This window comes from Maniola jurtina, chromosome 9 (assembly GCF_905333055.1).
Source record: "Maniola jurtina chromosome 9, ilManJurt1.1, whole genome shotgun sequence".
NCBI lineage: Eukaryota > Metazoa > Arthropoda > Insecta > Lepidoptera > Nymphalidae > Maniola > Maniola jurtina.
Window position 1 is genome coordinate 5,372,962 of NC_060037.1, and position 27,794 is coordinate 5,400,755.

General features: G+C 35.6%; 1 protein-coding gene across 2 annotated transcripts; it reads left to right on the plus strand.

Annotated features, from left to right (window-relative positions):
• Window positions 1-358: 358 nt before the first annotated feature.
• LOC123868280 (transmembrane protein 184B) lies at window positions 359-27,255 on the plus strand. Of its 2 annotated transcripts, XM_045910718.1 has the most exons (9): window positions 359-665; window positions 1,876-2,023; window positions 15,043-15,208; window positions 15,999-16,225; window positions 18,000-18,201; window positions 18,872-19,107; window positions 19,609-19,693; window positions 25,284-26,710; window positions 27,022-27,255. In XM_045910718.1, exons 2-8 carry the CDS (start codon window positions 1,877-1,879, stop codon window positions 25,433-25,435), a joined length of 1,215 nt encoding a protein of 404 aa, XP_045766674.1. In that variant the 5' UTR covers window positions 359-665; window position 1,876; the 3' UTR covers window positions 25,436-26,710; window positions 27,022-27,255. The 2 variants fall into 2 exon arrangements, with proteins under 2 accessions (XP_045766674.1, XP_045766675.1); XM_045910719.1 differs by lacking the exons at window positions 25,284-26,710; window positions 27,022-27,255 and adding an exon at window positions 20,623-21,287 and having other exon boundaries at window positions 364-665.
• The last annotated feature ends 539 nt before the right edge of the window (window positions 27,256-27,794 follow it).

The window sequence follows — 27,794 nt, forward strand, 5'->3', positions numbered from 1 at the left end:
GTCTGTGGTTCCATAAAATTTCGATAGTTTACGGTTACTTAAGTCACTGACCTCCTACTATTACAAGTACAGACGCTGGACCTACGATTGCCGACCTGCTTGATGTTATATTATGAATAATGAATATAGGTATTATGTTTAATAATTTTAAATTCAAAAAGTATTTGCCATTGAGACAGTCTGGCTGCCATTCTGTCATTCGAATACATGTTTAATATTTTTTCCCTGTAAATTTTGTGTAGTTAAAATGCGGAAATGATAGACAATTATTGTCTAGCATATATATGCACGATTGTATAATTTAAGATTCATGTTACGATTTTCTTTATCTGTCGGGTTATCGTTATAAAATCTAAATTCTAGGTAATTCGTCTGTGAAAGAAGCAAAAAAATAAAAAGCGAACGAGTCGTCATCAAAGTGAAACGAAAATAAAATGAAAAAAATTGTAAAACAGAGGCTGGGAGACATTTAATTTTTGCATTAGTTTGTTTATACGTGCGATTGTTTATGTTTAATGTTTACAAAGTTATTGTTTCATCATTGGTGTGGACAAAATCGATGAGATCCTGTGTTGAGCATTTCAGACAATATGTGCAGTGTTGATTACGATTGACATTCTGACGTGAAACAAAAGGGAAAAAGTGTAAAAACTCTCAAGCCCAAGGTAAATCTTGATTATTAAATTTAACGGGTAGGCACACTCATGCGAATTCCCATACGTTTTATTAACTCATAGAACTCTTTGATTTTCCAATTTCCATTCACTAGTCAAATAACAAAATGTCAAGACAAAACATGACCTCCAAATAATAACATCCGTCTTAATTTCATGTCCTGACGAATCCTATCAAACAGCTTTTACTATGTAAATATCTTTTAAAATAATCTGTCACCTAATCATGCACTATCGTGCATTGATGCTAGTAAACTATGCTGTTCTAATTGTTATGTAGGTGAAATGAAATGGTAATTGCACATCTTAATGGATTTGTGAGAGATGCTACATGAGCGGACTAGGATAGCCTAACTTAAATTAAACATTATTAGTCATAATATTTTGATAAGGTACATTGGCTACATTTTTATTTGGTATTTTCCCTACATTTAAACAGCTGTTTAAATGACATTAACTCTGTATGTTACTTGTCATCTAAAGAAATGTACTTTATGGATTTTTGTATAGTTTTTACCAATGGATATTATGATGGATTCTTCAAGGAAGTCTAGGTTTTTTCTATATACTCTGTTTATTACAAAACTGAATATAGGGCTTTAAAGTACAAGTACAAGAAATACCAAGGCTAAATTCCCGGGCTCAAAATACATGCAAGTATACAATTCAACTTGCATATATACTTGCAGGTGACGAGTATCTCACCAGTGCAAAGTGCCTGCAACTAGTCTGGTCACAGATTTGGGTGCAGTGTGGGTTTCGAAATACCAGGTTGCATATTTTTTTAAGAACCAGGTATGCAAAGTTTGAAACTTATACCTGGTTGGAAAATATACCTCATCTCTAGTCTTAGCCACATGACAGAATCTACATCTCTCCCTCGGGATCACATTATTGCTCTTTATTTCTTAACCCCTTTCCATTAAAAACACATAATGGCTTGGGATAATATTGTGATAGGTCCCCAAATCGTTCCACATTTCTGCTTAAATCGAAGTTATTTTAGAGTTTAAACTATTGTGAATCATGACTCGTGAGTGATAATCATTATAAATATAAATATGTATGATAACTTAACTCATGTGTTTCTAGAACTAGTACCCCGGACGGGCTCAAAATAAATCAGGCATATGCCGACAAATATGTGAGTTAAGTACATTTATACATCAAAGTTATTAATTAAATAAACCTTTTGTTACAGGATGAGTTTACCAGAAACAATCAATTTGACGAAACAAGTAGTAATGTCTGAAACGGGGGAGGCACACCAGTTGTTTCTGGCGACGAAGCCTGCACAGGTCATCGCTGGCATATTTGTGTGGACAGCTTTATTTATTACTTGCCAACAGGTTAGTTTTATACTTATGATACTAGATGAGGCCCGCTACTATAAAGTTTCAACTCTAATCATATAAAAGATGCACAGATAACAAACAGACAGACAGGTAAACATTACTTTTTATATCATCATTACAACTACATAATCTTATCTATAATACATATTTGATTGGTAACTAAAACAATTTGTGATATGGGTCGTCCGTCTGTGATAATGCCATCAAGTGAGTTCGATAGAGGCGATTTGCTGAAATTGCCAGATCTTGCAGATATTTACTGGGATTTTTTCTTGGAATGCAGTCAAGCAATTTACAAATAAGAGCTAGAGAAATGAAACAAAAAAAGTCTCAACTTTATTTAGAACTACAATTACCAACATCAAGGCATAACAACATATACCAAGATCAAGGCTTTCTGAGATTTTTCAAATTCAAATTCAAATTATTTTTATTCAATTAAACTTTTACAAGTGCTTTTGAATCGTCAAAATAATCTACCACTGGTTCGGAATGCCGTCCCTACCGAGAAGAACCAGCAAGAAACCCGGCGGTTGCTCTTTTCAAATGTACAATTTACAATAATATGCCATACTGTATACAAGCAATTGCAGCGCCGTGTATTGCTGGAGCGAGTCAAATCCAAGCTTTTTTGTCATTTACATAATCTTCGATTGTATAATAAGCTTTTTTAGGAGCATACTTTTAATAGATTTTTTAAACTTGTGTAAAGGCAAGTCTAAAATCGACTGTGGAATTTCATTACATATTTCCAAAGCAAAGTGTTTAATTTCTTTGGACTGATCTACATTACATTATTTATTTAGCAATATCATATATAATCTAGTAGCTGAAGCCTGCGACTTCGTCCGCGTGGATTAAGGTCTTTAAAAATCCTGTGGTGGGAGCTCTTTAATTTTTCAGGATAAACTTAGCCTATGTTACAAGCATTTAACTATGTCCATACAAAAAATCACATCAATCCATTACTTTTTTGGGAAGTGGTTGAAGGACAAACCAACAACACATTTTCGAATTAATTATAATATGGGTAGTAAATATATTCTATAGCAGAAGTCCCAAAGTAGGTAATACTTAGTACTTAAACTTGACGCGTTTCCGAACGCTTTCTTAAGAATTGTGATAATTGGTGATAACAAATAACTGTTATAAAAGTAATTATTTAAAGTCGTAAACACTGCATTTGCAGTGGCATTAAAATAGTAAAAAATGATTATGCAAGTGCATGGCTTTCAATCCAATTAAGTGCAGTCGTTTACTTTAACTACAATGGAAGTAAATTCTTTTTCTCTAGAGGTTTGTTTTCCCTAAAGAACACAACACTATTATTCTATAGTTTTTCTAGGCTTTTTGTATACATATTCTGCTATTTCTATTCACGTGTCTATTTCAATCCACATTAAATAATTTTATAAATCTGAGAGTGTGTCTGTCTTCCGGTTTTTCACGGCCCATCTATTTAACCAATTTTGACGTTTGGTACAGCATTAGTTTTCTCCCGCAACATCAAAGGATCCCACGGTGTTTTATTTATTACATTATGTACCTACATAATTATTAAATGTTTTTTAATATGTAAGCATATTCGAAGATTAACATTATTATTCAAATTAAAAGCGGGATGGAGGGTTCAACCACTAATAAATGTATTTAAATATCTATGATTCTAGACAAAAGCTATATTTTTTATGAAATAAAATGAATTCGGTAAGCAATGAAACATACAATAAACACGTACTTTCAGTGTTTTAAGTTGTAAAATAACTGTTCTACAAAAAACGTAGTCATGTGTTTTTGCGATAAAAGAAATTTAGTTACCAAACCCAACCTACAATTAATTTGCGAGCGGGTATAATTTGTTAGCCGTAGTCAACCGTAATTTAGTTACGTTGTTTACTATTTTGTTCAGAGCAGGGAGTTGGTGTCTTATAGAGAAGCAATGTCCCGTAATACACAACATGACTGGTGTACTTTTAGCATTCAGTATAAGTTGGTGCTAGAGTCTGGGGTTTTACAATACCTGTATATGTCAATAAAACAGTGTAATTTTATCATTTACTAACTGATGCCAACGACTTTGCGAACCGAATGGATTTAAAATTTTAAATACCCCGTGGGATATTTTTGATTTTCCGGGATAAAATGTAGCCTATTATGCCACTCTTCAGACCTGTGACCTGATGTATGAAGGTAACTGCTCTATAGGCTTAGAAATCATTGGCTCTGAGAATGTTGTTATGATGCGACGTTTTGCCATAGCGGGTGAAAGTTATCCTACCTAAGATGATCTTTAGAGTCACAGCAACTTGAAGAGGTGCTCATGTTTTTAAATTGGTCATATTACTGGTTTTAATTTGATAACCTAGAGTCTTGTGTACCTCAGTGAGACCGTAAAGTTCATAGCATTATTTTAATCTGCATAAAAAATGAAAACTTCATGGTAAACAGGCCAAATATAGTCCACTTATCCCCTACCACCATTAAAGCTTGTGATAGCAGAGTAGGGTACGCCATTAGGCTTCTAGTTGCTTTAAGGTTTAGGTCACAGGTTAAATGGGTTTATTGAATCACTTACCCATCTATACTAATAAATAAAATTGGAGTGTCTGTCTGTAATTTCGAAATAACTACCTCATATTAAGCTCATATGGTTATTTGAACGATACCAACACTGAATCACACGTTTTTAAAATTTTTGTCTGTCTGTCTGTCTGTCTGTCTGTCTATCTGTCTGTCTGTCTGTCTGTTTGAAAAGGCTAATCTTGGGAACGGCTGAACCGATTTTGACGGGATTTTCACAGACAAGTAGAGAATTGACCAGGGAGTAAAATAGGCTACTTTTTTAACCGACTTTCAAAAAGGGAGTTGTGTTTTTCTACCTATGTACACCGAAATCTCCGAGATTTCTGAACCGATTTGCGTCATTTCTTTTTTAATCGATAGAGGAACTTTGCGACATTGTTTCATAAAAAATTTGGAGTCCAACTCCTCAATCCTGATGCTGCAGGGGATCTGATCAATCCACGCGGGCGAAGCTGCGGGCATCAGCTAGTAATATTATAAATGCGAAAATAGGTTTGTTTATTGGTTTGTTGGTTTGTTGGTTCGCCCTTCAATCGCGCCGTAACGGAGCAACAAATCGGTGTGATTTTTTGCATGGATATGGAGAGTGACGTATTACTTTTTGTTCTGGAAAGTCAATTCTACAACTGGTTTTTAAACACTAAATCCACGCGGACGAACTCGCGGGCATCAGCTAGTTTATAATATTGATAAGATTGGATAAGACGATGACGCTTAGTTACACCTATCCTAAAGTTCCTAAACGTTGTGCCGTTCAATATCCTATATCTATACATATTCATCTAGTAATAAATAGAGCCTTTTTTATTAATATTGATAATAAAATATTTTATGACTATGAAACGTTTTAGAAAAACTAGGTCACGGACTCTTGAAGGACATGAAGGTTTTTCCGCAAAGTACACAGCTGTTCCGTATACAATGAGTGTGTTTGCGAGCATGACGTCGCTTGTACTCGTACCAAAGATACAACATTCTATGATGTTGACAGATAGGACAAAGCGTCAAAACTTATAAGAAATAGAGACTAATTGGCATACTTTCTCTTTGAAATGAAAATCTTAACTTTATTAAATGTATATTCATCATATTGCATTCTTTTTATTTTATTTTATTGTGAGATAGGATTGCGCGTGACGACAATCTTGTCTGAGAAACAGAGCAATGATGAGATCTAGGTTGGAGCGCGCTTACCTAGAAGATGCCTATTTATTAGAATTAGATTATTTATTAGAGAAGGAATATTCATTTCTGTAAATGTGCTGGCGGATGTGTGGATTCGTCGTTGCAATAACATAATCATTGCTGCAGAGTCGTTCTACTGTACATAATTATATCTCTTTGATTCCTGCCTGCATACTCGAATACCTACAAGCCATAACTTCATGCTCGATTTCCCACAGTATAGACGGGAGCGTCTATATTTAAAGGAGATCATTCTCGGTCCATACATTTTTGGGCCTTTTCTGAAAGTGCCGGCCAACGAAAAAAAATGGTACGGATCGTTAGAACTAGCCATTTGGAGTAATAGTTAATATGGCAGAAAAGTTGTAGGATTGCTCTGAACCAAGTTATACAAGGTCGAAGATTCGTCATTTTCATACATTTTATTGATTTCTAAAAGTGCTGGAAAACATAAAATAATGTTAGATATTGCTAGAACTAATGATTTGAAGCAATTGTCATTATGACCCGAAGGCTGTGGGGCCATTATATGTCGTGTTATACAAGTGATACAAAAAATTAATATACTTTGTATAATTAATTGTAACCGATTTTATGATCTTGTTACTGTTCTGATTGTTTTATACGAATTTGAATAAACGTACAATTATTTTGACTCCCACGAAGTGCTGGATCAGCTGCAATGTGGACAAAATTCGTTTATACATACCTGGATTGTATGCGGCCTTGTAAATACTAGGTGATCTTATCCAGCCATCTCCCAAACTTCTGCCACTGGGAATTGGGATATCTCCGGCGAACTCTGTGATGAATGCACCATTTGGTTATACGTACTGTTCACCATTGTAACTACGGGCTTGCTTCAGTCGATAGCTGCCCAAAGCAACCTGCGTCAATTCTTCTGTGAATCTAGGAAAGTTATTGAACAGAGGATGTTGGCTTCCATAGCCTGGAAATGAGCTCTCCTTCTATTATAATTACATATTGTTTGTGATAACAAGTTCTGCTGAACTGTTTTGCTCTCTGGCCGTTCATGGATTACGTCAAGAAAATCACGTGCATGCACGTTGTTGTCTATCAGAACATGATAGCCGTTCAGCAATGCTGACAAAATCCTGAAATAATCGATCATGTTACTTAATGTCCGGTTACAAATCCTGAATAGCCCTGAGTAAACAAAAATCTCTTCCAAAGCGGTCGTTAATCATTTACATTATCCAGCAGCAAATGGTAAAAAGTCTAGATTTATTGGCTTCGTCAGTAGTTAGCTGGGTTTTTACTGATGTTTTGTTACTGGCATTTGTGCCACATAATCGCACACCTCAAGAAAGAAAGATTACCTCAAGATTGTTTATGGTATCTCTAAAACCATGGACTAAGATAAAAATCCAGTAAAAATCTTCTATATCATTTAAGGTATCATTTAAAATCTAGGCATTGTAAGTTGCTGCAGCGTGTAGATTATTGTTCCATCGCAACAAATATAAAGTCTTTTAGTGGTTTCGGAACTTGTGGTTAGGGTATGATTTTCACTGAAAAAAGTAATTAGTGCTTTTCTGAAGATATATGTACATGCCTGTATCTGTCTGTACATGCCCTTTATAGATAGCCTTTCTTTCTTGAGGCATGCGGTTATGTGACACAAATGCTAGAAACAAAACATTTAAATGAAACCCAGCTAATTACTGACCAAACCAATAAATCTAAGCTTGTTACCATTTGCCGCTGGATGGTGGAAGTGATGAACAATTGCTTTAAAAGAGATTTTCGTTTGTTCAGGATTGATCAGAGTGACCGGGCATTAAGTATCGTGATCGATTATTTCAGGATCGCGGTAACATCGCTAAATAGCTATCATGTTCTGATAGACAATAACGTGTACTACAGACGTGATTTCCTTCACAAAATCCATGAACTGGTCAATGCGCAAAACAGTTTAGCAGAACTTGTTATACACAATAATTATAATAGAAGAAGAGCTCATTTCCAGGCTATGGAAGCTGACATCCTCCGTTTAATGACTTTCCTAGATTCACAGAAGAATCGACGCAGGTTGCTTTGGGCAGCTATCGACTGAAGCAAGCCCGTAGTTACTATGGTGAACAGTACGTATAACCAAATGGTGCATTCATCACAGAGCTCGCCGGAGATATCCCAATTCCCAGTGGCAGAAGTTTGGGAGATGGCTGGATAAGATCACCTAGTATTACAAGGCCACATACAATCCAGGTATGTATAAACGAATTTTGTCCACATTGCAGCTGATCCAGCACTTCGTGGGAGTCAAAATAATTGTACGTTTATTCAAATTCGTATAAAACAATCACAACAGTAACAAGATCATAAAATCGGTTACAATTAATTATACAAAGTATATTAATTTTTTGTATTACTTGTATAACACGACATATAATGGCCCCACAGCCTTCGGGTCATAATGACAAATGCTTCAAATCATTAGTTCTAGCAATATCTAACATTATTTTATGTTTTCCAGCACTTTTAGAAATCAATAAAATGTATGAAAATGACGAATCTTCGACCTTGTATAACTTGGTTCAGAGCAATCCTACAACTTTTCTGCCATATTAACTATTACTCCAAATGGCTAGTTCTAACGATCCGTACCATTTTTTTTCGTTGGCCGGCACTTTCAGAAAAGGCCCAAAAATAATGATCTCCTTTAAATCTTGTGCAAGATTCTCTATTATGTTTTAATACCGTTCTATATTCGTTTTCCCTTACTAACTTCTTTTTATTTATATTTAGCACTCTTTCTCTCGTTGAGGATATTCGCGGAAAGGCGGTGTATCCTTTGGTGTTGTGCAAACTTCAAATGGTATCATGGTATGCCATTTAACTATTCAAATAAGATCTTGTTAGACCTTTAAGATCCAATATTTATTCTTCCTTATACTATTGAAACAGGAGTTTGTCAAGTTTCCCGACTGAATATACCAGTTGCTTTTGTAAATTTTCTTGTATTTTCTATCTCATCAGTGCCAGTACTAGATTTACACTCGTCGCTTTAAAGTGGTTGATGATTTCCTCTTTTCCAAATCCCGGGTACTCGTTGGCTTCCTTTCACCGGTAGACGTCAATTGCTGGACATGCATAGATCTCTTACAAGCATCTTTACAAAATACGGTCGTTTCCAGCTTGAGATCATCCGTCTATCTATCATCTATCAGAAGAAAGAAGTTACTATAGCGTTCTCTCTGTTCCATAATCTCATACAAATTATAGAGATCAATATCTCAGTGAGCGCTAACCATTTTGAGTCACTAACCAATCACAAACGAAACTATAATGATCTAATTGAACTTCTGGTGGTGTCTCAAAATGGTTAACAGTTAACACCCAATGAGATTTTGGTTTCTATGGAATTAGCGTAATAGTGTTCTTTCTCACTATTTCAAATACTATACTAACTTTTTTACGCAGATAGAGTATAACCTCTCTCGAGTTCATAGAGTTCGTAAACTTTTTCAAAGCTCACCAGCCCATTATGGGCAGCCTGACAGAGCAGGGTTGCTTTGTTCACCAGCTTTTCGACCATAACGAGCAAAGATAAGAGTAAACGCAAACAAAAGAGCAATTTCAATGTAATCAGGCTGTTAATATTTTATTTTCCCACAGAGCATTCGAGATATATTTTCGTTTTATTTTAGTCTTGTTTCCATGTCCTTAATGTCGCGAAACGACTTTAAAACTGGTCACTAGTTTTCAAGGCCGTATGGAGAGTCAAATAAGTACAACTTGATGATACAATCAATAAGTTGTACTTATTCCATTTTTGTATTTACGAAATTTGGATTTTAAGTAGGTACCTATATAAGCTTTAAAGTTAAAAACCTAAGATATCCAGCCCCTCCACCAGCCACCAGCGCTTATGTATCCACTTGACAAACGGTGAAGGAGTTTTAATGAAATATTCAATATAACTATATATATGAGAGATCCCTACTTTACCAATACGAGGTTGCATCACTTATCGGTGCCAGTGCCTGATTATGACCTCATCTCACTAAAATGATGCAGTATATAATGTGACGGTTATTCTTGCAAATGGATCGCACAGATTTGTATTTGTTGACCTTTGCTGACTAGACGGCATCGTACGTACTGAAATGCTAACATTTGGCTGAACAGCTTCGCTTGGTCGGTACATGGTAATAATCTGATGTCGTTGGTTAACCCGTAATGGTTTCCAGAGTTGACCCATGGAATCTTAATTCCATCTTTCATTTTTAACCCCCGACCCAAAAAGAGGGGTGTTATATGTTTGACGTGTGTATCTGTGTATCTGTCTGTAGCATCGTAGCGCCTAAACGAATGAACCGATTTTAATTTAGTTTTTTTTGTTTGAAAGGTGGCTTGATCGAGAGTGTTCTTAGCTATAATCCAAAAAAATTGGTTCAGCCGTTTAAGAGTTATCAGCTCTTTTCTAGTTTTCTTGTAGAAAAGAAGGTTAGATAACCGTTAGGTTCATAATATTATGTCAATAGACAAATGTCAAGCTGTCAAGATGGACGTTGCCTAAATACATAATTATTTATTTGAAAATGATGTTTTGGAAAACTCAGATACTTTGGATCGTCGGGGGTGTTATAAATTTTTAATTTACACTTGTATTCAATAAAGATCGCCACTATTTATTGATTTATTGATTATGTTGAGTGCAATAATTTTCTTGCATGAATATATTATTATTTCCCCACTAGTCCGCCTTTCGATTTTCATAAGTTCCGTAAGAATTATTTGAATTTCTGGAACAAAAACTAGTACAAACAGTATTTCTCCGAGATGCAGCATGCCATGCAACAGCTATCTCTGTACCAAACGCCTAGAAGGGCCGTGAGAAGCTGACTGACCGTCAGACAGACACACTTTCGCATTTATAATACCGTTTAGTATGAAAATAAGGATATGGATTATTAGGAAGGCGTGGGCTTTTATAATTTCTTTTGAAACACCACAAAGGTCTGGTCATATCAACTTACATCTCAAACAAAAGTAGCTACTCGTAAGTGTGTTTGAAGGAAAAAGTGACCGTTCTATATTTTCTCGCCGCCAAGGCCGGCGGTTAGTTATACAGTTATTGGTGAATGTAGAACTTACGTGCTGGTGGTATACAGTACTGCTAGTTCAATGGTGTAACTGATTTTATATTTCCCATTGCTTATTTGAAAGGTGAAACGGCAATCGCGATATAAACGTTTGATCCAATAATTTAGTTTTTAACCCCCGACTCAAGAAGAGGGGTGTTATTATAAGTTTGACGTGTGTATCTGTGTATCTGTCTGTGGCATCGTAGCTCCTAAATTAATGAACCGATTTTAATTTTTTTTTTTTGTTTGAAAGGTGGCTTTATCGAGAGTGTTGTTAGCTATACCTAATCCAAGAAAATCGGTTCAGCCGTTTGGAAGTTATCAGCTCTTTTCTAGTTACTGTAACCTTCACTTGTCCAGGGTGTTATAAATTTTTAATTTACACTTGTTGATATATGTAGGCATGTATACCACCAGAATATTGTTTTCTGGTACCTACCAAATATTTTTTAGATTCCCTCTTGTAAATGGTTATCTAATTTTAAGCCTATATTTTACTTTATTAATTTTTGAAACCGATAAAAGAAACTATAAACACCGTTTTACTGCCATCTCGATTACCAGTGTATCATTTTGCCGGTGATAGATTTAATAACATAATAATCCTAATCCTTATATAAATTATAATATTGTAAATGTGGAAGTTTGGATGTTTGTTACTCAATTACGCCACAATTAGTGAACCGATTTGACTGGAAATGGAAATAATTTATACTTAAACATAACACATAATCTAACCAATTTTGTTGCGGTTTCCAGTGCTACTCTAACGGCCGTATTCACAAACGTTACTATGAGGTCTCACAGTAAGCTCGAACACATACTGTAGGTTCCACCAATCAGATCATTGTAAATTGACGTGATAGAGTCATCTGATTGGTGGAGCGGACACTGTGCGTTCGAACGCACTATGAGACCTCATAGTAACGTTTGTGAATACGAGTTTAAGACTAATTACTCGGTCACCACTTCCAGCAGGTATTTTCTTGGAGATTTGATTGATCAATGAAAGTGTTTTAAATCCGGAAAAGGCCTAGCTATGTACTACGATTCCTTGACATATTTACCCGCGTTTCTTGCATGTTGACGTCATTCAATGCGATACATTTGCATATTTTGTTACCTCATTTCGCAAATCACTCTGACCTCACCCTATTAGTTGAATCAAGTTTATATTCTTTTAGCGCAGATTAAAGTCGAAAAGGTTTTATCATCTACCTACATAATATTATTATTATTTTAAACTAGATGGTGCCAGCGACCCCACAGGAACGCTTTCCGGGATAAAAAGTAGCCTATGTCAATTTTCGGGGCATAAGCTACCTTTGTACTAAATTTCGTATAAATCGGTTAAACGGATGGGGCTTTAAGAATCCCGTGGGAACTCTTAACTTTTCCGGGATAAAAAGTAGCCTATGTCCGTCCTCGGGATATCAGCTAACTTCGTACCTTTCATCAAAATCGGTTAAACTGTTGGGCCGTGAAAAGCGCACAGACAGACACACTTTCGCATTTATAATATTAATATGTATGACACATGTCTGAATCGTCCTCTAAAGAAGCTACTATCTTGACTATGAATTCCGGTGGTGCATAGTCGCATTGTTTTGGTAATATATATATGTACCTATAACTAAGCTGAACGTTGTATTTCTGTTATATACGTTGGTTTAATTAGATTCATTCCGATAAATCTATTGTAGTTTTATCTATTCGTATTATTGAGATAAGGCTCAATAATTGTGGCAAGAGTGCTACGTTATCAACTGTGAGCAAGCGTTTCCGAGTTTACCTGTTGATAAATTGATATCGATAGTACTTACTTTGTTTCATACAGAACAACTTGTTACTTGAAATCAAAGAAAATATAGGTATTTATCGACTCTTTCGCATTGTTCGGCTTAAAGTAGAGCTTCAAATATTTCATACTAGATGATGCTCGCAACTTCATCCGTGTAAAGCTGGTTTTTAAAAATACCGGGGGAATTCTTTGATTTTCTGGGACAATGTCCTTTCCCAGGATGCAAGCTATAGCTATTTTTCGGCTTAAAGTGCCGAATTAAGAAATCGGAAGATGGGTGCGACATCAGTTTTTAACCGACTTCCAAAAAAAAAAAGAGGTGAGGAGGAAGTCGGTTAAAAATTGATTTCGCACTGTGTGCCATAGACTTCAACTTTGCTATTTCAGACCATAAAACTTATCAACGGACACCCTATTCTGAGAATATCCAATCATCTCTTTATTAGGTACTCAGAGACATTTCATTTAAACTCATTACTTCAATAACTATGTCAATGTTTACAGTAGGTAATAATATCAATTGATATCGGTCAGGCAGGAATGACATATAATATTATACATTACATTACATTGTATAATACGTGACTTACTAAGCAAATGTACCGAATAGGTTTGGTCCCGAAAGCAAACCCTTAAGGTTTTATATAGAATACTAGCTTTTTCCCGCGACCTTGTTCACGTAATTTATTGCCTATAGCACTCGAGGATAATGTAGCTACCTAACAGTGAAAGAATTTTCAGAATCGGGCCATTGATTCTGGAAATTACCCCCTACATCCAAATCCATCCTCTTTATAATAAAAGTGTAGATAGTAGATATACATACATATGTACATTTTTAAAGACGGATAGGTAGAAGGCTCAAGGCACATTGCGGCGGATCGAAGTGAAGCATCTCATTTTTTTTTAATGTTAAAAAGCAAACTGAAGTTATATCTTTGAGGTGTATTAAAATATATTTGATACCAGCTGAAGCCCGTGACTTCGTTCGCGTGGATATAAGTTTTTAAAAATTCCGTGGGAACTCTTTGATTTTCCGGGATAAAAGTAGCATTTGTATGGATTTAATCCAGGGTATAATCTACCTCCATTCAAAATTTTAGCCAAATCCGTAGTTCGTATCTAGTAGTTTTTCCGTCACACAGTAACAAACGTACACACATATGCACAAACATTCGCCTTTATAATATTAGTCTGATGTCGACAGCACGGTTCGAGGATAGTAGACGTCTTGTTTTCGTTTATTATGTACTACTAGCTGTGCCCGCGACTTCGTTCGCGTGGAATAGTGACTTTTCGCGCTTTATATAGCCACGGACGCTCAGGCGCGAGGCGCCGTGATTCTTTAAATTGACATAACTTTTTTATTTATGAACCGATTGACATGAAATAAACACTAAATGCTAAGTGAAGCTTACTACAATATATTAGTGAAAACCGTATCTAAATCGAATAAGCCGTTTCTGATATTAGCGTGCACAAACACACAGACAAACAGACAAAAAAAAATTAATTACAATTTCGGGTTCGGCATCGATATAATAACAACCCCTGCTACTTTTTTTTTATATATTTCCATTGTACAGACACCACTTTTCTACAATTTTATTATATGTATAGATTATGTATACTATACGCAGTATGCAGATAAAGTTCAATTTACCTTGTAACATTTGAGCAAAGACGTCGCATCGCTTTGCCTCTCCCATAATATGCCTTTAGTTTAGCTATGCCTAATGCCAGATGCTAAAGAACGTTGGGTAACGCAATGTTTATGTCACGTCGCTTGATTTTTATTGTTAGTAAATAGTTTACTAGCACAAGATTGTGAATTTAATCGAAAGGTCTCGGTCGTAGCTGGGCTGACCGCACTAAAGTGTGAAAGCTAAAGTATACAATTACGAAATACTTAGTAGGTACTTGGAAGGTTTTTCACACTTTTAAAGACCATCCAAAATCCAGGGTGGCGAAAGTGACTCAAACTTCAAAAATATCTTCGGGTTAAAAAAGAAAAAATATGCGTGAGTAAAGGTTGCCTGTGGTTTTTTCACAGAATCTCAAAACTTAATTGACTGCAGATCTACAGATTAAAATACTGTGCTTTACCTTTCCATAGAGAACATTGTGAAAGGATATGCACTTCTTTTAGATCTATCGATGTAGTTTTGTTTTGAGATTATGTCCAACGAAATCAGCACAAATAGTACTGGAAAAATGTTGTTAAGTACACGCTGGAGCGGCAACTTTAAGAGTGCGTCTAAAAATATTGCAGAAAAGCTGCTTTGTTTGGGACACATTGCAGACTTTTTAACCATGTGTTTTGTTGATTGCAGATTTACCTGCACCTACGCTGGTACACCAATCCATCGGAGCAGCGATGGATAGTGCGTATTCTATTCATCGTACCCATATACGGATGCTACAGTTGGATATCGCTGCTTTTCTTCAATAGCGATTCATATTACGTTTATTTCTTTACTGTGAGGGATTGTTATGAAGGTAATTATTTCTTTAAAAAGAAACACATCGATTATAATAACAGCACACATGATTATAGTATAATTATTAACATAAAGAAAACCTGACTGACTGACATAAGACAACGTACAGTTCAAACCATGGAGTCTAGAAACTTACTTATTATATAAATACTTAGTACCTATATCAATAATATTTCTGCGCATTTTTATTCTGCTGCATTAATTCTTCACACTGCTCGATTTTTTGTACTCAAGTATACACCAAATACTTTGATCATTCATTATCTTATTGTAATCTTCACTTAAGTCCATTAGGCAAAACTAGTTTTCTTATCAGTAATCCATTTACGTGCAAGTGCGCGATTTAATGTTAACGACTTTTCACTGTGTATTTGATTTGACAAACTCTCACTCAAAAATAAAATGGCCTCAATTTTATGATTATTTATTCAATAAACAAGGAAATAGTTTTGTGATAAGGTATAGACTGTTGGTATCCTTAATCTCATTTTTGGGGAAGATAAAAGAACTGCGAAGAAGAATAAAGGATGTGCGAGTGGTAGGTACGGAGAAGTACGGAGCAGAGCTGAGTAGACGACGTTCTTCATAGTTAATAGCGCGCCACTAGTTCACGTCGTGCATCTTCCTCGCACAGCTACTTCGCGCAAAGCGCATCTTTACAGCACAACCTTCTCTGCTACATCACTTAACTTTGGTGAAAATTAACTCAACACACTCACACATCTGTTGGAAAGGCAGCCTTAGCATCAGGATAATGTTTATTTGATAAAATGTCTGCATATTCACAGCGTTCGTGATCTACAGTTTCTTGTCCCTATGCTACGAATACTTGGGTGGTGAGGGCAACATAATGTCGGAGCTCCGCGGGCGCCCGGTGCGGGCATCGTGCGTGAACGGCACGTGTTGCCTCTCTGGCGCCACTTACACTATCGGCTTCCTGAGATTCTGCAAGCAGGCCACGCTGCAGTTCTGTCTCATCAAGCCCGTGTGCGCCTTCATCATTATATTCCTGCAGGTAAATCTAACTGTTTGTTACGATGTATCACCAGCGAACGATACTATCTCATGATTATGTATGTATGTATAATGTATATACCTTATTGCGCCACAGGTTACAAAAAAGAAAACTTAAAATTGTGTATAATTAGGTCGTCAATGTAAATGAGGAAGAAAAAAAGTACTAAAGAGGTTCCTCAGGGGACCTTTTTTTTAAACGGGCTCGAAAATCTGCTACTTTTGTACGATATAATCCAAAAAAATTGTCTAGAAATCTTTTGATTTTATCGTTTAGCTATTATTAACAAGCTGATAGGCGAGACTTTGTACGTGTGGATTTAGATTTTTTTAAACTCTAATTTTTCGAAATTAGAAGTAGCCTAAGTACTTGTCACTCTCCAGGTCACAAACCAACAAACAATCACACTTTCGCATTTATAATATGGTTCTCGTGGTGATTCTTTACTACAAAATAATGCAATCATATAAAATTGCACAAAGTTAAATAATATGTACCTGACATATAAATAGACTGCCTCGCCATAGTCCTATCTCGATCGGTAAGCTGAACTATCGTAAAAGGTAAATACGAGTACATCACAGCAAATATGTATCCAATAGAACGACTTTCCCATCCTGTTCCAGTTTATTCCTATCAAGAAATACTTTATACTTTTAACTAATCTAATATTCGGCATTTCTCAACTTGATCACTCGCTAATACACACATGCAACGGATTTTTACGTCACTGGTTGAATCTAGTTATGTAAAGGAGGCTCTTAAAATATTAGTACGAAAGCCGGTGTATTATTTTCACTTACCAATGCTTCGTATTAATTTAATTTTATCTTTGACTAAAGCTGTTTTCAAAGGTATTAATTTGTCAATATCTTTATTGCATGTTCACATGCTATACTTGTAATTACTATTTAGAACTTGCGGATTTAGATTTTTAAAAATCCTGTAGGGATCGTCTATTTTCCTGGGATAAAAAATATGTTACTTCATATTGTGTATCTTGCAAGCTCTCCCTGCAAAATTGCAAAATTTTGTCAAGACCTGTTCAGTTGTTGAACCGTGAATAGGTATCAGACGTTTGTCTTTTTGCCATACACATTGGTATTAATACAATGGACCCCCGGTAATCCGACAAATTACAGATCCAATGATAAGATTCTATATGTAACATATACTCTGAAGTACAAATTATACTTCATTATGTATGTCAAATTTAGTAAATTCAATAATAATAGATATGTCGGATTACAGGGGGTGCCGGATTATGTATTAAGTACAAGATGATGCCTGCTACTTCGCACGCGTGAATTTAGATTTATATTTTCGCATGTATCTAGTTGCATTTTATCCCGAAAAACCAAAGTGGGACACTCAAAATATATAAAAGTCGATCAGGATGCAAGTTATTTCTCCACATTTCGTCAAAATCGGTAAAGCAGTTGTAAAAAGATAGCAGACAGACAAACAGACAACGCAGGAAGTCTATGACTTTCGCATTTTTTATATTATTATTATTATTATATGGATAATTTTAGATTGGTATTTCGAATCACCAGCTCTTAGACCATAAACATTACTTACATCACTAAATTAAAATTAACTCGTCCATATTGATCGGAAGTGTTTATGTTGTGCAATCGAGAACGAATAATGTTTAGTAATTACTAGTTTATTAGTATTTATGTCGCCTTTATAATATTAATGTGTCTAAACCACAGAAGATGTATCAGCCCTAATGAGAACTATTGAAGCTTCACAGCCCTTTCTATTACAGATTGCAGGCCACTACCACGACGGCGACTGGAGCCCCAACGGCGGCTACCTCTACATCACGATAGTGTACAACTTCTCCGTGAGTCTGGCGCTCTATGGCCTCTTCCTGTTCCTGGGCGCCACCCGCGAGATGCTGAAGCCCTTTGATCCTGTGCTCAAGTTCTTCACTGTCAAGTCTGTCATCTTCTTGTCGTTCTGGCAGGGTGAGTTTTATTATAAATTCTCCTTATAAAAATGATGTGGCCAATTCTGTTGTACTTGTATCTAATCTAAATTGACAGGTCTAAATCTAATGCTGCCTTTTTCTGCAGGGAACATTAAGGAAGGGATAGCAATACATTTAGAGCTGTCACTTTAGAGATTGTGTCACAATATAATTAAATACAATGTTTTGTTGGAAACGTTTTGCTTTTAAATGAATGTATAAATTCAAAAATGTACAAAGCTACTCGCAATCACAGCATGTAACTTGTCTCTGAGTACATATTCAATTATGTGCTGTAGATATATTAATAACATGATGACAAAAAGTGCCCTATAGAGAGCCACGTCATTTTGAAAGTCTGTAAAAGTAAGTGTTTGCATTATTTTGTCATGCCCTTTTCTAAATTACGCTGTGTAACTGAGTTTATGTGAATGTTTTATGTTGGCGAAGAGAATAAGAAATTATTGTTAGCCCTTTGGTTAAAACAAAATTTGGCTATCGACACGATGATCTTCGCTGAAACGCGCGAAATTTTTTATTGGTTGTAAGCAATCCTATTTATTCTTACGAGGTACGGAGTGCACGTTGAAGGTCGGCAACCTTCACGATATTGTATGTTACGTTAATTTGTTTTGCTTCACCACCTAAACAAATCTCTTGGGGTTCAGGTGTAGGGCTGGCCATTCTCGAGAAGGCGGAGGTGATCTCGCCGATCATCGACGCGGACGGCACGCGCACCACGGCCGGTACCGTGTCCGCGGGCTACCAGAACTTCCTCATCTGCATCGAGATGCTGGCGGCCGCCATCGCGCTGCGCTACGCGTTCCCCGCGTCCGTGTACGCGCACGCGCACCGCGACCCGCACCGCTCCGTCACCATGCAGTCCATCTCTAGCAGCCTCAAGGTAACAACGTACTAAAGGAGATAACTGCGTCGAGCAGACCCCATCAACTAAGGCCTCATCCAGGGATACGCGAGACGCGTTGTGCGTCGCATTAAGCGGTGCGTCTTGCGGATATTCCAGTGTTTTGTCATGGAGAAACGGGTGGTGAGACCTGCAAGGATAGGTCCCCGGTAGCGTGTGCAGCACGTATGTATTCGCCCCGTATGTATGTATGTCCGCAACTATCTCAAAGACTAATGAACCTAAAAAAAATATGCTGATACTGCAGGGTTACTGCCTGCCTAAGTTATGAGGATTCAAGAACTATTGTTATTGAATTAATATTGTAGGTACCAAGCAACAACCTCATAATTGAACTCCAAGTCCCAACTCCTCAACCCTGATGATACTCAGTACAGCACTCTTAAACCAATGAGGTTCAGGAACTATTTGTAATGAAATAATATTTTAGTGCCGAGCATAGACTTTATCATGGTTAATTGGTCTTCCATTGTATTTCAGGAAACTATGAACCCCAAGGACATCATGACGGATGCCTTCCATAACTTTCACCCGCAGTACCAACAGTACACGCAATACAGCTCAGGTTAGTTAACCATTCATACAATTCTGCATGGCAGCTGCCTGAAATCTTTTTACATTTTTCTTTTGTTTGCCGATCATTGGAGTCTTGTTCGTGTATTGAAATGTTCTTGTTTCGAAATTGTTTCAATCCTTCTGCACTGGTCAATGTAATCTGAGCAAAAGAGTTTGTCGCGTTATGTACGTTTAGTTCAGAGCAGCTATGCACTTGTCCGACCCGAATCAAAGAAAATACGGATCGAGAAAGTCTTGTGTGGTAGGCCGCAATTACACCTGTAAGTTTTACTCACATAAGTAGCTTACGTGAGTAAAACTTACGTAAGTAGCTAATTAATTATTTGATAACGTAATTTCTACTGTAAACGTATTTACAAGAGTTTAAGAGTTATTAGTAAATTTTTCGTTAGTTAATCATGTAAGCTAAGCACGCGAGTAAAACTTACAGTTGTAATCGCGACCTCATAATAACTATCGTCTAAGGGGTAGCACAAACTAAGAGTGCAAAATACCGCGTGCAAGAAAAAACCCACATTGAATTATCTCTTGCGCGCTATTTTGAACTCTATTTTAGTTGTGATTTAGTTCATTTTCAATTTATCAATGAAAACTACTCAAGCATTTTGTTGCTCAGTGTGCGCTGGCCCTAATGAGTTCCTATGATATATTTTTATATCAGCGGGGTGATTCGCTAACTCAGTGTCTAACACTGTATGATAGCAACTAAGCTCTTTTGACATTTATTGGTTCTACATTGCTACTTCACTGAGTGATATTACAATAATTTTTCGTAAAAAACCTTCAATGGATAAAAAATAAATGTCAAATGAGCTCAGTGGCTATCATTCAGTATTAGACTCTGAGAAACGTCAATTTGGGATCAGTTACTTGAAAGCGCGAAGAGGTTTTGTTATTTTTGATTTTATTTTCTTTCAGATGTCACTTCTCAACTGCCTTACGAAAAACTATAAGCTCTGCCATAGCTGTGCTCTGCATGAAGTGCATTGCTGTCTGTCCATATAATTAAAAAAAAAAAACTTAAAAGACTACCTATTTTCGATCAGACTATTCTTTGACTATTCGACTATTAGTACTCTCCCACATAAGTTTAAGTTTTAAAATGGTTTATAACATAGTATAATATGTTTCGTGTTGATGTGGCTCACACGCTGGCTTAATACTATTGATTCATTGATTGATTAATTGATTTTGTGAATAATACCTCAGTGTGCTTACAACAACGCCAAATCGCATACCAAGTCAGAGGTTACATTATACATATTTTGTTGAATTCATTAATATTGATATTATTATTTTTAAAGCCTGATCAGAAAAATAAAATGCAATAATTTATACAAGCCCATATACTTAGTGACCATATGGCGCCATCCCAGAGCAAGTTTTTCATATTTCTGTTCAGGCTTTAACGTTATAAAACATTGTAAAAAACTATGTGTGGGAGTAAATATATTTTATTGATTTTTCTTTTTGGATTACTCGTCGATATTGTTATAATTATTTCGTAAGTCTGTTCGTAAATAGGTACTCTAGAATCCATTACATCGATATTGTAACTTGTCACTACCTTTAAATTAAAATAAAATAACTTAAAAATGAAAAAAAGTAGGCGGTGCCTGGCCAGCCACAATTGCTCTTTTAATAAAAAACTATATTCTGCCACTCTTTAAGTTACATAATAGCTTTTAAAGATTGTTCCCTAACACAATGTGAATACGTCACGGTTAATTCAGCCGCCATAAATCGTGTTTTGACTAGTGATGTGCTTGTTCAACACGCGTTATCGATAAGAATCAACACTTCTGTTTTGACATAAAATTATATTGTACATAACATAACATGTCGATATCTCCACTCAGTTCCATAAGCTGTTAAACCACGGAATAAGCTTAAAATCATTAGTTTATCTCTGTTTTGATTTTTTTTTATCCTTTCCTATATTATGATCGAGAACTAAGACATCATAATATTCTGGTTGCTGACTTACCTACAGACTGACTGCCTAACTGGGTATTTTTTAAATATTATGCCAAAAGAAATACTCCGTCGTCCCTTCATTAAAAGCATACTAGACACTTCCATTAAAACTTGAACCTTATCAGTGTGCATTAACGAAAAAATATTTTAAATTGATATTCCTTAACTCACCACTAGTAGCAGAATATAGTTGTTAATTAAAGGGCCAGTTGTTGCCATCTAGACACTTTCAAAAAAGTTACTGGAAGTGGCTTGTTACATTATGTCTTGCCGAGCATGGAAAAACCATAAAATATTAACAGAATGGCACATCACATAGGGAGTACACATAAGAAAAAGTTGTCTTTGGTATAAAATATAGATTATTTTTCTAAGAACCACAGAGTATGCAGTATTAAATAAATCTATATATGGACGTTATTGATTGACGTAGAATTAAACTATAATTATTACTACGTTAATTATTATTTTGACTATACTTATTTCGCGGCTACAAATGCATGCTTGGTGACAATTTGAGAGATTAACAATTAGATTAAAAATGTTATTTAGTCAAAACGTTAATAGTTGGATTTCGGTGCTCGGTTTCGAACCATCATTTTAAGTAGGTTTAATTATTTAGCAAGTACTTTTTGTAATAATTGTAAAGGTCTTTGACTAGTCCGATATGCATGGCGTAGGTCGGTTCCACACAAAACATATACCAACAGTCATATACCTGCATGAAGTTATCATACTATTTTCAAGATACCATGATATGGCTGACAGTTCCCAATTTTCCGTTTCACCCATACTACTTTTTACAAACGAAAATAATAGGTCAAGTATAAGAAAATATCACCCTTGCAAAAGTACACTAAATAATGCCTCTAGAAATCGAAACAAAATCTCAGCCTTTTAGTTAAATTAAAAAAAAAGATAAAAATTCTATCCTTTAGCAGGCTACTAGATTCGTGGATCAGAATGTTTATCTATCATAATAAATAAATAGACAATAAAGCGATGAATAGGTATAATTTACTTAATTAGACCAAACTATATAAAAAATCGATTCCATAGTCCTTGGTGACTTTCTCAATATTGAAAAAATATCGACTGTTTTTTCATATTTTTTTTTTATTTGACTAGATTTGGTTATGTCGCCGCATCACTTAGCTGTCAACTTTCAACGATCACCCATATCATGGTATCTCGAAAATTAAATTACAGAGTGTCTTGAAATCCATTGACCATTAAAACGAATCAATCTGGGAAAATCATTTTTATTTTATTGTTATGTGTAAAACCGGCTTAAGTTATTCATTTTTCTTTATTTAAGAGCCAATACACATAGAGCGTTGCAAAAACCGTTCATTGGAACTATTAAAAACGGTCCTAAACTAAATCTTCTTTTTTTTTTAAAAAGTGTTTTTAAATCTATCGAGATCCTAAAATAATTAATTCATCGAGATTCTAAAATAATTCGGGAAAGTATTTAATATTATATATTCTAATATTTATTTTCGGTTTTAGTTTTTGTAAAACACCAAAACTCATATTGAACAACCATAATATTAGAGCCGAAGACGCAAACAAATCTATCGCTTACAAATTTTTATGGTATCTTTCGTCAGTAACTGTAAGTGACAGACAATAAGTAGTACGATATGTATACGAATGTACTACAATAACTCTCTCTCACAATTTTTTCCTGCGTTTCCGAGACACTTAGCAACTATGCACGCTCCATGTATATTGACCCTAAGACTAATAGTAAATAATACTTAATAAAAAAAATACATAAAATAAAAAAAAAAAACGCCTTTTCATTCATAATAATATTAGTTTAATATACATAGTTCGGACTAATCATTGCCATTTAATATACAGTCGTACCTTTTTTTATTTGTACTCTAAAAGTCTTACGTGTTAGTTTTTTGGTAGAGTGTGTAATGTTTATTTTTCTGTGATTTTATTTTTCTCCTTTGTACCATTTCTTGTTACTTTCTTGTCTTTTAGTTAGAGGATAAAATCCGTAGAAAAAGCTAGGCTTGCTTTATTTGAAACGAAAGTGAATACAGGTTTAGTTTTTTTAAATTATTTAAAGATAGGAGCCATAGTTTGACACAGGTAAGTCATAAAAAAGTAAAATTTGCCTGACCAAAGAAATAACATTTAGCGAAAGAAAACAAAGTAACTTAACGTGCCCAGGCAAAATGTGAATAATTCGCTTTGTATGTATGCAACTTTGTACATGTTCTGTTTTTTACTTATTTAAAAGTTTAAAGTTATTAATAAAAAGTTAGATGTAAGTTTTTTATTCTATTTTGTGAGATTGCTAAAAAAGCGTTAACGATATTGTGTTTAATTACGATAAAGATTAGGTTAAGTTTTAAAAATCATTTTATGAGCTGTAGTTAATCTGATAAATCTTTGTACCTTGCATCTCACTAATAAACGATTCTACCCTAAATTGTAGATTTTATTTTAAACTTACTTAATATTTCGATTATAGAGGACTGCGCGAGCCAAGGTGAGCTATGATATATCACACTTTTAAGATAGCTTTTTTATAACTTAGTTGCTAGCATGCCGCTATGTGTGTTAGATGTTACATTAAGCCTCCGATAAATGTTACAGTAATAAATACAGAGTTAAGATGTTTCTTCAGCATGAAAATACATCTGTGAATTTTTTAATACATTTACACTGACAATAACTTATTGTGCAGCATTGTGCAGTTGGCGAACAGAACGGTGTGATTATGCTTCTGGTCAAAATACTTATCGAAAAACATTGGCATTAGGGGATAGCGGGAACAAAATTATATTTTGTTCTTGTGGGAGTTTAAGCTTTTTCTCTTCTGATTGTTTCTCTCTTCTTTTTCTCTTCTGACTCGCTACGCTCGTGATTCTATTATAGAATCCTTTGCCCGCTCGGGGTTCAAATAAGGCACTCGCAACAAAAATGAACTTTGCTATCTTGTTAAACAAATAACTACTGTTCATTTCATTCATTCAGTTTTTTGCTCCTATAAAATATAAATTCCACCATAATACGCGGTAATATACGGTGTAATATAATTACACCGTTTTGTTCGCCGGCTCCTTAACAAAGGTATTATTAACAGTCTGCAAACGACTAAATATATAAACGTAGTGCCCTTGTTTCCACAATGATACCTAAGGAAAGCGATAGCTTCATTTTTAGTCCCGCCAATTTATTTTTGTATAACTCAGTAAGACGTATTCTACATCAAAGAATTGGCATTAAAAATAAACGAAAAATTTACCATACTTGTCAGTAGTGATATTCTATTAATTACATTCTTGCACCACAGTTTTTCATAATACACAAAAGGGTAGGTGCAAAAGTCATACTTCACAAGATTAATCAACTACCTTAGCAATCACACAGACACACACACACCCCAAAAAACCATTCTATTTTTATCCAGTTCCTTAGGTTTTTTAATTTCAAACTTATAAAATTATATTGTGTTTTTTAATTTCAAACTTATAAAATTATATTGTTCTAAATACAAATTATTTCCTTTTACAATTATTGTTTTTTAAACCAATTTAGTAACCGCTAATTATACAAAATAACCTATTATAATTTAGTGATGCGTGGAGCGGGAATCGGCAATCGTGGTTCTGAAGAAGGCGCAGCACTAGCGCCGAGGCCTCCTCCTCAGCGCGTGGCCACCATCAGCCACGCCACAAACTACCACGAAAAAACAACTCTGCTCAGTTCCGACGACGAATTCCAGTGAACTATTTAAAAATGGAATCCTATTGAAGAACAAGACACTACAGACGTCTTTGTGTGGGCCGATTGTTATGTTGGGCCCACTCTTGCTAAGGCGTCATTACAAAACTATATTCCTTTTAATTTATTACTAAACGTGTTACTATGCGACTCGCGCGCCACCTATCCTATGTTGATGTTGCTATGTTAGACATTTTTAAGTACCAATAATACCCCCGTGCATGACAGCAAATCCAGAAGACTGTACGGGGGCTCGGAACAAACTTACCACCCTAGGCCAAGAAGGTAGGCCTTAGCCGAAAACTGCTTAAAGAACGTTACCGGGGAAGCGTTCTTCTCCGCGCCACACCCGGGTAAGGAGGCCATGCTTTGACGCCCGTACACCCGTCTTGACCTAGGTCAAACGGATGAGACCCCGCTGCAAGTTATCAAGAACAATAGGTAGAAAGTTTCAACTCAATCGGATGTACGATACGCGAACGCATATATAACGAACAGACAGATAACATTTTAATCTATAAGATTGGATCTCAAGATGACGACTATGGCGAGTTATGGACGTGAATTAATATTGTGTATATTAACTAGGTCTTAAGTGAAAGAATCATCTAGTAATTTTATTTAACAGTGTACAGAATAAAATTACATACTTAGGTGCCGAATAAGTTTATTTCAAAAATATACCAATTACCAAACTTCACCTGATCATGGAAATTTCAAAGAATACTGTAATAATAAAATATAGTTTGATAGCGTATTTACAAATACTAAAGTATATTGAATGTATTTTATGTAAAGTAGCGTCTGTATGTTACTAGATATATTTATGTGATATGACAAAAAAAAATATTTTTTTGTTATTATCGTTTTCTTAATGTTAATTCTGTCTGTAATGTTTTAAATATTGTGTAAGTAATATTTTTCTCGAAGCAAATTTTGTACAAGTACCTACCTAATTAAGTTTTCAGTAGAAGAAATCTGTGTATCCAAATATTTTCTCTTATAATATGTCCCTCATAACTCCCCTAACGATTTCAGTTACCTAAGTTTGTAATAGATAACAATTTAATTAAGTAGGTACTTGAATAGATTTTGGATTTTTTGCTAGATCTCTACTTTGCTTAAAAAAAACTCTATTTAATATAGCCACTGCCTAATCGATAAAGAGTCGATGTACAGCCTTAAAAAAAAGTAGTTAGATTTGAAAAATAGTAGATTGGATAGTTGGTATTGTTCGTACCAAATCTTATGGCCGGTCGAAAATTACTAAATAAAATTAGTAAACATTACTAAGCAGTGATAGCCTAGCGGTTAGAACGTCCGCCTCCTAATCTGAGGTCGGGGGTTCGATCCCGGGCGCGCACCAATAACTTTTCAGTTATGTGCGTTTTAAGCAATTAAATATCACTTGCTTTAACGGTGAAGGAAAACATCGTGAGGAAACCTACATGCCTGAGAGTTCTCCATGTTCTCAAAGGTGTGTGAAGTCTGCCAATCCGCATTGGGCCAGCGTGGCAGACTATGGCCTAAACCCTTCTCATTCTGAGAGGAGACCCGTACTCAGTAGTGGGGCGGAAATGGGTTGATCAGGTAAACATTACTAAGTATGTACAGGACACGTCGCAATCCCTAATTACTGTGAGGTTTGTGAACCTTTCCATTAACCGCAATGATGGGAGTTTTGTAAGCAGTGAGCTCCTGGATCCTTCCTGGGTAAAAAGACATTTATATAATCCGCAAGTCCCTACTTCAAGATGGCCATAAAGTTTGGTCATAAATACGAATTTTATACCAGTGTAATGATTCCTCGTATAAAATGTTCATCGCAAAAATCATCTCATTACTTACCTATACAAAAAAAAAGTGCATTATTTTCCTCACTGGATGTGTCCACATTAGGCAATTTCGCGCGCTAAATGCTGTCCTCCGGATAGAACGACCGAGGTAATCTACTGGAGTAGTTCTACTCCACGAAGACCGCTCAGCCTTGGTAGTATTGAAGTTTATTGTGGGTATTGTGCACCTACCGGTAAAGCGTTAAAGGATTTGTGTGCGTAATATACCTAAACCGCGTCGCGGTCGAGTTTAAGGTTGAAATCTATAGAAGGCACTTAGAATTTGATTAGACTTAAGTTTCAGTTAAAACGAGGCAGAATCATGCCAGCGGTATAACGCTGTCTCGTTTTAACAGTGTCTTAAGTCCGAGCAAAGTCTAAGTGCGCTCCATAGATCTCAGCCTAAGAGCCACGCACACTATAACAGTCTGTGCACTCGCACAACTATAGCCTAGTTACTTACTGTCTTTGTGAAATAGAACATCTATGAGGCGCGTTCGCATTGACCAAGCCTTTGGCTCGTAAGTC

Coding starts and splice junctions, on each gene's coding strand:
- LOC123868280 (XM_045910718.1), top strand. CDS start 1,877: ATGAGTTTACCAGAAACAATCAATTTGACGAAACAAGTAGTAATGTCT. Junction 18,202..18,871: donor CTTCTTGTCGTTCTGGCAGG/GTGAGTTTTATT, acceptor CTTGGGGTTCAG/GTGTAGGGCTGGCCATTCTC. Junction 19,108..19,608: donor CCATCTCTAGCAGCCTCAAG/GTAACAACGTAC, acceptor ATTGTATTTCAG/GAAACTATGAACCCCAAGGA.